This window comes from Mus caroli, unplaced genomic scaffold, assembly GCF_978045245.1.
Source record: "Mus caroli unplaced genomic scaffold, Mus_caroli_1 scaffold_20, whole genome shotgun sequence".
Classification (NCBI taxonomy): Eukaryota; Metazoa; Chordata; class Mammalia; order Rodentia; family Muridae; genus Mus; species Mus caroli.
Genome location: NW_028227275.1, coordinates 16,285,609 through 16,295,176, shown reverse-complemented (window position 1 = coordinate 16,295,176; position 9,568 = coordinate 16,285,609). Strand labels below are relative to the sequence as shown.

At 51.8% G+C, this 9,568-nt stretch overlaps 2 protein-coding genes across 3 annotated transcripts; one reads left to right on the top strand and one right to left on the bottom strand.

Moving 5' to 3' along the window:
• Positions 1-271: 271 nt before the first annotated feature.
• On the bottom strand, positions 272-1,287 carry Mrpl43 (mitochondrial ribosomal protein L43). The gene is made up of 3 exons (XM_021151441.2): positions 1,122-1,287; positions 921-1,027; positions 272-798 (listed from the first exon to the last, which is right to left on the bottom strand). The coding sequence occupies exons 1-3, from the start codon at positions 1,250-1,252 to the stop codon at positions 557-559; spliced, it is 480 nt and encodes a 159-aa protein (XP_021007100.1). The 5' UTR covers positions 1,253-1,287; the 3' UTR covers positions 272-556.
• On the top strand, positions 969-7,809 carry Twnk (twinkle mtDNA helicase). 2 transcript variants are annotated; one of them, XM_021151440.3, is made up of 5 exons: positions 969-1,045; positions 4,355-4,595; positions 5,200-5,307; positions 5,484-5,625; positions 6,600-7,809. In XM_021151440.3, the coding sequence occupies exons 2-5, from the start codon at positions 4,474-4,476 to the stop codon at positions 6,918-6,920; spliced, it is 693 nt and encodes a 230-aa protein (XP_021007099.1). In that variant the 5' UTR covers positions 969-1,045; positions 4,355-4,473; the 3' UTR covers positions 6,921-7,809. The 2 variants fall into 2 exon arrangements, with proteins under 2 accessions (XP_021007099.1, XP_021007098.1); XM_021151439.3 differs by lacking the exon at positions 969-1,045 and adding an exon at positions 1,344-3,227.
• Positions 7,810-9,568: the final 1,759 nt, after the last annotated feature.

The following is a 9,568-nucleotide window of genomic DNA, read 5'->3' as shown; positions in this document are numbered from 1 at the left end:
TTTATTTCTTTTTCTTTTTTATTTCACTTTTAGTTTTTGAGACTGGGTTGTCCTGGAACTCACTCTGTAGACCAAGCTGGCCTTAAACGCAGAGATTCACCTGCCTCTGCCAACCAAATGCTGGGATTAAAGGTTATGCACTACCAACGCCAGGCTCGTCTTCAACTTCCTAAGTTGTACACAAACACGGATATAAGGTGCCTTGCCCAATGCCATACCCAGCAAGAGCAACAGGGCATCCTGTGTCCTTCAGAAGACAGCCTCCAGACTCTTTCACGTGTTTTGAAATCATTATTATTCGTATTTCAGAAAGCAAGGTCCTTGTACGACAAGTGTTGTACACTTCTCACATCTCAGCTTGCAAGGAGGCCGACTGAATCAGAATTAGGGTATTCACAAGGTCAATGCACCTAGCTACAAGTGGGCAAAGGAAAAGGTTCTTCTTTATCTCAGGCCACGCCCCGGCTGGTAGGATCCACCCACCTACTTGGCCTGAGCTTGAAATCCGAAAGAGGAACCAATCCTATCCCTCTCACGGTCCAAAGCGCCTGGTTCTTTACTGTGCTTGCATCGAAGCTGCAGCAGAATCCCGGAGTTCTCTGGGCCGCAGCCCGTGGAGGGCAGTCCGTTTGTTGGTGAAGGGGTGCCACTGGCCCTGGATGCTCGGGTTGTCCGTGTGGAAGGGCTTGCGGATGCGGATCACATCCAAGCCAGACTGGTCTGCCAGCTTCTGCACCAACGACTTGATCTCCTCCACCGACTTGCTGTTGACGTTTTCCTCGCGCACAGCCCCATTAACTGGGAAAGGGACGTGGAGGGGATGAGTGGAAGGCGCCAGGTCGGAAATCAGACAAGCAGAACGCAGCGGGCAAGCCGGGATCGCGCGCCGCCCACCCCCGCCCTAGCTCGGCCCCACTCACGGTATTCGGCCACTATTCGTGGCATGGCGCACGGGCGCGGGTTCACATATACTACGACTCCTGGGTTCCGTCGGGCGAAGTCAGTCACCTCGCGTTCCACGAACTCCCTGCGAGACCCGGCGAAGGTGAGTCCGGTGGCCCGAACCCAGCCCCATGGCTCCCCGCCTCCCTTTCCGGCGCTCCCGCTTCCGCGTGCCTCACCTGGCGCCGCGGGACGAGGGCGCATCCCGGCTGAGGCTGAGGCTGAGGCGCTGCAGCTGCTGCACGTAGCGACCTAGCCCATTATGGAGGACGCTAGTCAGAAAGCGGCTCGGAGTCCCGCGCCCGGTCATGGCTACCGTTAGAGAGCCAGGACGCGGAGCCGGAGGGCGGGACTAACCGGCGACTTCCGGTTCCGGGGGCGTGGCAGGGGCGCCCTGGAGAGTTTTGCTTCCGGAGTCACCGCGAGTTGCGCGGGCGAGCGGGCGACCCACGTTGCGGACAGAACACTAGAAAGGAGAGTGGTGACGCGAAGCTGGGGGCGGGAGCGTGGAGCTTTGAAGTGGAGGGCAGAGCAGGGGAGCCAGTGAGGAAGCCGGGCAGGAGCGCGTGACCTCCAGCAGTGTGGAGGGTCCCTGTGAGCGCTGGGGACTCGGAGCGCCTGGAGTTGGGGTTCAGACGGGATGCAGAAAGCTGTAGAGATGAGGTTGGCCAGGAGAGTCCGTAGAGGGGTAGTAGACGTGAAGAGATGATACAGAGAAGCCGTTTAGATCGAGGGACCGTAGAAGGATCTAGAAGTGAGCTGGTGGAGAGAAATCCGTAAAGGACCTAGAGATAGAATCCTCAGAGAGGGGCATAGACGCGAAAGGGCAGTGTGGGTGTGTGATGAAGTAGCAATACACGGGCAACCGAGGGGAGTAAGAACTGTGTTCGTGAAGAAGTTTGAGGAGGGATAAAGAGAAAAGCCAGCAGGAGTGACTTCTGCGAGTGACTTGTAGAAGGTTTCCTAGGGTCTGGTTTAGTGAAGGCACTGAACCAGACACCGAAAGCTTTTGCAGTAGTGGCGTCCCACTCTATTAGGAATGTGGCTCCTTCTCCGACGTGCATATCCCCTCCGGATCTTGCTGCCACTGCGTGGCGAGTGGGTGGGTAGGAGGGGCCTGCCCCGAAGCTTGGCTCCAGGCCCTCCCCGCAGAAGGTACCGAAAAGAAGCGCTCCCAGCCTTAGAGATACCAGTGTCGCCGGTGACTACGACTGAAATCCGCCAGTATTTACGTGCACATGGGATCCCCTTCCAGGATGGCCACAGCTGCCTTCGAGCACCAAGTCCCTTTGTGGTGTCCTCAGACATCAAAAATGAGAAAAAGGATGCTCCCACTTCCTTCTGCCTCTTCATCGACAAGACCACAGGACACTTTCTTTGCATGACCAGCCTAGCAGAAGGGAGCTGGGAAGACTTGCAGGCCAGTGTGGAGGGACGAGGGGATGGGGCCAAAGAGGGTGTCCTACTGAGGGAAGGCCCAGAAGCTGAGGATAGGGAGGAGGTCTTGAGGATCTGGAACCGAGCCATACCTCTTTGGGAGCTTCCAGACCCTGAGGAAGCCCAGCTAGCTCGTGTGATGTTTGGCCTTACCAAGGTGACAGATGACACACTCAGGCGATTCAGTGTCCGCTATCTTCGATCTGCTCGAAGTCTGGTCTTCCCTTGGTTCACCCCTGGGAGCTCAGGATTACGTGGCCTGAAGCTACTAGGGGCTGAGGGTCAGGAAAATGGAGTACAGTATGTAGAGACCACCATCCCCCGGCCTAGTGTCTATCACAACCTATTTGGATTACCACTGATCAGCCGGAGAGATACTGAGGTGGTTGTGACAAGTCGTGAACTGGACAGCCTGGCCTTGAGCCAGTCGACGGGGCTGCCAACCCTTTCCCTACCCCGAGGAACAGTCTGCTTGCCCCCAGCCTTACTGCCTTACCTTGAACAGTTCCGTCGGATTGTGTTCTGGCTAGGAGATGACCTTCGATCCTGGGAAGCTGCCAAACTGTTTGCTCGAAAACTCAACCCCAAGCGATGCTCTCTGGTGAGGCCTGGGAACCAACAGCCTCGTCCCCTGGAGGCCTTAAACCAAGGCTTAAGTCTTTCCCGTATTCTTCGTACTGCCCTACCTGCCTGGCACAAGTCTATTGTGTCTTTTCGGCAGCTCCGAGAGGAGGTTTTAGGAGAACTGTCAAATGTAGAGCAAGCGGCTGGTGTCCGTTGGAGCCGCTTCCCAGACCTGAATCGTCTGCTGAAGGGACATCGGAAGGGCGAGTTGACGGTCTTTACAGGTGACTCTATAAAATCACTGCTTCGGAGCTGGAGAGACTGCTCAGTGATTAAGAGTACTGGCTGCTTTTGCAGAGGACTTGGAGTTATATTTCCATCACCCAAATAGTGGCTCACAACTGTCTGTAGCTCCAGTTCTGGGGGGATCTGATGCCCTCTAAGGACACCAAGCGTACCTGTAATCCATAGACATACATGCAGCTAAAACGCCCATATCCATAAAATAGTATTATAAAAATATCAGAGCCGGGCGTGGTGGCGCACGCCTTTAATCCCAGCACTCGGGAGGCAGAGGCAGGCGGATTTCTGAGTTCGAGGCCAGCCTGGTCTACAAAGTGAGTTCCAGGACAGCCAGGGCTATACAGAGAAACCCTGTCTCGAAAAACCAAAAAAAAAAAAAAAAAAAAAATATCAGTGACTTAGGTAAAGGATTAGACAAGATGGTGACAAAGTATGTGGGGTTTGGCCGTTGGCAGTGTCTATGTGCATGAATGCTTCGCCTACGTGTGTATGTGCACAGCCAGCAATGCCTGATGCCCTCAGAGGCCAAAACTCATTATATCACTTGGAACTGGACTTGCAGATGGTTGTGAGCCACCATGTGGGCGCTGGGAATCAAATCCAGGTCTTCTGCAAGAGCAACAAGTGCTCTCAATTACCACTTCATCTCTCCAGCCCCTGCAGGCAGGGTTAAAAGGAGGCTTCCCCGCTCAACTTTGACTGGAATCTTGGTTCAAAGACCAGACTTTCATCTCCTTTTTTGTTTGTTTCTTGTTTTTAAGATGTATTTATTTTATATATATGGTTACGCTGTAACTGTTTTCAGACACACCAGAAGAGAGCATCAGATCTCATTACAGATGGTTGTGTGAGTCACTGCATGGTTTCTGGGAATTGAACTCAGAACCTCTGGAAAAGCAGTCAGCATGCTTAACTGCTGAGCCATCTCTCCAGCTCCTCTGTTTTTGTTTTTGGTTGTTTGAGACAGGGTCTCTCTGTGTAGCCCTGGCTGTTCTGGAACTCACTCTATAGATGAGGCTGGTCTTAAACTAAGAGACGCCCCTGCTTCTGCCTCTCATGTGCTGCCAGACTCTCCTCTTAACTCAGAGCTTTGTCCGTCCCCCTATAGGGCCAACAGGCAGTGGCAAGACAACATTCATCAGTGAGTATGCCCTGGACTTGTGTACCCAGGGAGTGAACACACTGTGGGGTAGCTTTGAGATCAGCAACGTGAGACTAGCCCGGGTCATGCTGACCCAGTTTGCTGTGACACGGCTGGAAGAGCAACTGGACAAGTATGAAGAGTGGGCAGACCGTTTTGAGGACCTGCCTCTCTACTTCATGACTTTCCACGGACAACAGAGCATCAGGTGAGACCTTCAGAGCCCAGTTACTTTTTTTTTTTTTTTAAGATTTTATTTATTATATGTAAGTACACTGTAGCTGTCTTCAGACACTCCAGAAGAGGGCGCCAGATCTCGTTGCGGATGGTTGTGAGCCACCATGTGGTTGCTGGGATTTGAACTCTGGACCTTCGGAAGAGCAGTCGGGTGCTCTTACCCACTGAGCCATCTCACCAGCCCCTGCCCAGTTACTTTTTAAGGAGATAATTAATTAATTAGAGACAGGTCTCTCTTGATAGCTCTGGCTGTCCTGGATTTCATTATGTAGACCAGGCTGCCCTTGAGTTCACAGAGATCTACCTGCCTCTGTCTTCAGAATGCTGGGATTAACTGGTGTGTGTCACCATTCCTAGCCTTGCCTTTCATTTTGGAGAGATCACATCATACCTTGGATTCTTTTTCCAGCTTCAGTGAGACTCCCAGCCAGTCTCTTTAGACAGGCTTGGGGTTTTCAGAGAACAGGAAGTCAGAAGAGCGGGTCTTCATCAGTGTTTTCAGGATGCAAGCTCTTCCCCCTCTAGTGTCCTGAGGCTACTTGTTGACTATTTAAATGGCCACTTCTCTTCCCCAGGTCTGTCATAGACACAATGCAACATGCTGTCTACGTCTATGACGTCTGTCATGTAGTCATTGACAACTTGCAGTTCATGATGGGTCAGGAGCAGCTCTCCTCTGACAGGTGAGTTCTTCTTGTCAACTGAAACACACTTGTCTCCTCTTGAAGCTGTGCGGACTCGAGTGGGAACCCTTAGGTAGCGAGGGTAACGGCTGGGACAGTTTGTGTGGCGTGCCTTGCTCAAGGGTCTGTATACTCCACCCGATAACCTCTTCTGTGGCTGAACTTGGTTGCCGCAGGATTGCAGCTCAAGACTACATTGTTGGAGCCTTTCGGAAGTTTGCTACAGACAACAGTTGCCACGTGACTCTGGTCATTCACCCGCGGAAAGAAGACGACGACAAGGAACTGCAAACGGCATCCATTTTCGGCTCAGCCAAAGTGAGTTGGCTCTGAGGAGTTAGAGAGGTGTAGCCAGAAACAGTCCTCTTCAGCCTGAGAGGCTCATGACTGCCCTGAACAGAAGAAAGATATGGGCTCTGGGGGCATGGGTGAGGGATACCAGGGATGGTAGTTGATTCCTTGCGGCCTAGGATTCACTTTGCTAGCAGCAGAGAGTGAGAGCTGGTGGTTGCAGCTCCGTGGGTTGTGCTGAGATAGGCAGCACGGGTTCTTGAGGAGTGGACAGTGAGTCATCCTGTGACCTCGGGGAGACTTCCCAACCAAAGTCATGCTGACCTTCCGGACAGGAAGTGTCAGGTTATCAAATACATGGGGAGGCCTCTGAGCCACAGGGCCAGCGCCGTCCTGAGGTCTCCAACGGTCTGCTCAATTCCTTTTCCATGCAAGGTTTCAGCTAGGCAAGCGGAGTGGAGGCTGAGTTGCAAAAACTATGAGTAATGCAGAAGGCAATTGTAGGGGGTCAAAGGAGGCCCTACGTGACACATGAATAGTGAGAGGAAGGTGGGCAGCTAAGATGGACCACCATGAGGAGAGGCATGGAAAGCAGGAGCCGCAGCACAGAGTCTGAGATGGTCGAGTCAGTTCCAGCTGGGAGACTCAGCGGCTCCAGCATCGGATATGATTAGATGTTTAAAGAGCTGGGTGACAAGGGGGTACTGTTTCCTTTTTTTAAAGTTAAATTTATTTAATGTGTATGGGTGTTTTACCTGCATGTATGTCTGTGCACCACCATGCATATTGGTATCCACAAAGGCCAGAAGAAAGCATTGGATTCCCTGGGACTGGAGTTACAGACATATGTAAGCTACCATGGAGGTGCTGGGAATTGAACATAGGTCCTCTGAAAGAGCAGCCAGTACTCTTGAGCCCCTCCTTTTCCCACTCTTTCCACTCCTTCCTGCACCCTCAGCCTTTCACTCATGTCTTTTTTTCTCCTGCCCCCTCTCCTTTAGGCAAGCCAAGAAGCAGACAATGTTCTGATCTTGCAGGATAGGAAGCTGGTGACTGGGCCTGGGAAACGGTATCTGCAGGTGTCCAAGAATCGCTTTGATGGAGACGTAGGTGTCTTCCCACTGGAGTTCAACAAGAATTCCCTTACCTTCTCTATCCCACCCAAGAGCAAAGCCCGACTCAAGAAGATCAAGGACGACAATGGACTAGTGGCCAAAAAATCTTCTTCTGGCAAAAAAGGGGCTGCGCATCAGAACCCTGAGACTTGCTTAGGCCAGGACCCCAACCCCGCCCAGCCAAATACCTCCAAGTCCTCAGGGTGAAAGCAGTGCACTGCTGCTCGCTGAAATGAGCCTGGTGGAGCAGGCCTTCTGCTGGGGCTCTTCCATATCGTCCTGAGCTACAGAACCCTTCCCAGCCCAAGGCTGGACTCCATGGTGAAAATTTTTAATTGAGCAGCTATTGGGGAATCTCCTGTATGCTGGTTTGTGTTTGTTTTTTCCCCATAGGTTTTCTGTATAGCACTGAAAAGACAAGGGCTGTTTCCAAAGAGCCAGCATTTTGGTGAAAGGAACGAAGCAAAGGGAAGGATGCTAGACTCAGCTCGTTTTGGGTTTGTTTTTGTTTTGTTTTTTGTTTGTTTGGTTGGTTGGTTGGTTTTTCGTGACAGGATTTCTTCTCTGTATAGCCCTGGCTGTCCTGGAACTCACTTTGTAGACCAGGCTGGCCTCGAACTCAGAAATCCGCCTGCCTTGTCAGCTCGTTTTGATTAGTCAGTCTGAAAAGGTGTCTGAGCAGAGTGCGTGGGAGAACTAGACATGGGCCTGTGAACCTCTGCAGAAAGAGATCCAGACGGAAACATGCCAGGCCCTCAGGTGGGAATGAGCAAGGCAGATGAAGAGGCCAGGCCCCTGAAGCTGCCATGAAACAGGAGGTTTGCTGAAGTTCCAGAGCCAAAGGCTGATGCGGTAGGCACCAAGCCTCTCTGCTCTGCTTTGTAGAGCCAGGCAGAATTGATCTGAGGTGCTGATCCTGTACTCTTAGGGCCTCAAAGATGGAAGCTGCTTCCCACTGGACCATGGAAAGAAGCTGTAAGCCTGCAGTGCCTGCCCCCTGGGTGCCGATTTCACTGTATGCTGCCTCTGACAGCTGGAGCTAGGACTCTTTTGTAGAGCCTTTTCCAGTTTGAATGAAACATTTCTATTGCCTTTGTTTTTCTGTGTGTTTTCTTACTTGTCCACCAGGTGTCTCCCCACACTAATTGGATTTCTTCTCTGACTTGGGAGTAAATGGGTCCTTTTCCCCACTTCAACCTCTGAGCCGTAGGCTCCCAAATAGCAGGGAGCAGTACAGGGCCTTCACATCTCACCCCCTAGAGATACACTGTCCTTGGCATAGGGGAAACAGGGTGCTGTGTTGAGGACCCCATAAAATTCCTGACAGATGTGGGTCAATGGGCCACATACCCAGGCCTTGCCTGACCAGCTGTCGCTCTTCACCTGTGAGGTGAGCCATTCACATATCTCAGTGTAGACTCAAGAGTCAGCCCTAGCTGGGCGTGGTGGTGAATGCTTTTAATTCCAACACCTGGGAGGTAGAGGGCAGAAGATCAGGAGTTCCAAGTATCCTAAGTCTAGGCCAGACTGGGCTATTCAAAACTTTATCTCAAAAATTTCCCTTTACCCTCATTCATTCCCTCTGGAATCCTCTCATCTCTCCTTAACATGTGCTCGAGCTGGGAATTTGTTAAAAACTCTGAGCTTAGGGCAGTCTCTCCCCTGAGTTTTGGAGTTTGACATGGGGCCCGGATGCCTCAGTTTACCAAGCGCTACAGAAGGTTTTAGAAGAAATCCACAGACTGCCAGGCATACTGCTAAATGACCTTTTCATTTCGCTTGGTTTGATGCCCTAAAGTAGCGATTTCAAGTTTGGGGGTATTAGCAAGCCTCTGCTCTAGGTAGAGGGGTGGTTTTTTTACTCCCTAGAGGAAGAGCAACCTTTTCAAATCAACCCAAGAGGAAGCTTTTAGAACCAGATGGTAGAGTCCAGGGTTTCTGAGAACTCTAGCCACAAAGACCTGAAACAATTGCTTGCAAAGCTGTTGGTGGTGGGGAAGAACCTAGGGGTGGGGGTAGCTCCTCCAGGGTCTGCCTTCCTGGGGGTCTCTCCCAGACTGGCTGGAGCCAGGCCTCTCTAATCCTGCAGTAATCATTCCCAGCAGTTGGCTGCTCTAGGCCTCAACCAGGGTCTGAAATATTTAAGTCAGCCATGCCTTCCAGATGTACAGAGAGAGATCACTCCTATCAGAGCATGGATTCTGTATTCTACTCTCCCTAAAATGCCTGGTGTGTCCTCAGACAATCCTGTAGTTTCCTTTGGAGTTTGTGAGGGCTGTAAATCAGCAGAGAGAGAGACAGCTCCACCCTCCTGGCTGGCGCACACCCCCACACTGCACAAACCAGAATGAGGAAGAAGAGGAGGAGGAAGGCTAGCTAACACACCCCCTACACAAACACATTCCTCTTCCTACCTGCCCTAAACTCCCCACAGCAAGCTCTAGCACAAAATATGCTCAGTAGCCATTGGAGCCCAGACGCTAGGTAAGTTCAGTTCCTATATCTTTAGTATAAAGTTCCGAGGAGGCACTTTCTATCCACATACTCAAAGTGGCTTGAAGCAAATCACCTGGGATGTGTCGTGTCACCCTGTGTCCCACTTACTCCATGTTCCAGAGACCTCCTGGAAAGGTCTGGCCTAGCAGGGTCAGATTAGATCTGCAGCCCTGCTTTCAGACTTACATTGGGTCTCACGTGACCGTGAGGGGGCGGCTTTAGGTCTTCAACAGCTGTAATGTGGGCGAGTCTGAGACCAACCTCACCTTGGTCTCCTGAGCCAACTACTCAGGCAGTGGGCCTGGCTCAGAGAGCTGTAAACTTAAGCCTTTCCACAATATACCTGGTAAGTCAGGGAG

What these genes read in the sequence shown, in the direction of transcription:
- Mrpl43 (XM_021151441.2), bottom strand. Translation starts at nt 1,252, where the DNA reads ATGACCGGGCGCGGGACTCCGAGCCGCTTTCTGACTAGCGTCCTCCAT. An exon ending in CCCTCGTCCCGCGGCGCCAG is followed by an intron (nt 1,028 to 1,121) that starts GTGAGGCACGCG and finishes CGGGTCTCGCAG; the next exon opens with GGAGTTCGTGGAACGCGAGG. An exon ending in ACGAATAGTGGCCGAATACC is followed by an intron (nt 799 to 920) that starts GTGAGTGGGGCC and finishes TCCCTTTCCCAG; the next exon opens with TTAATGGGGCTGTGCGCGAG.
- Twnk (XM_021151439.3), top strand. Translation starts at nt 1,982, where the DNA reads ATGTGGCTCCTTCTCCGACGTGCATATCCCCTCCGGATCTTGCTGCCA. An exon ending in CGAGTTGACGGTCTTTACAG is followed by an intron (nt 3,228 to 4,354) that starts GTGACTCTATAA and finishes GTCCCCCTATAG; the next exon opens with GGCCAACAGGCAGTGGCAAG. An exon ending in CACGGACAACAGAGCATCAG is followed by an intron (nt 4,596 to 5,199) that starts GTGAGACCTTCA and finishes TCTCTTCCCCAG; the next exon opens with GTCTGTCATAGACACAATGC.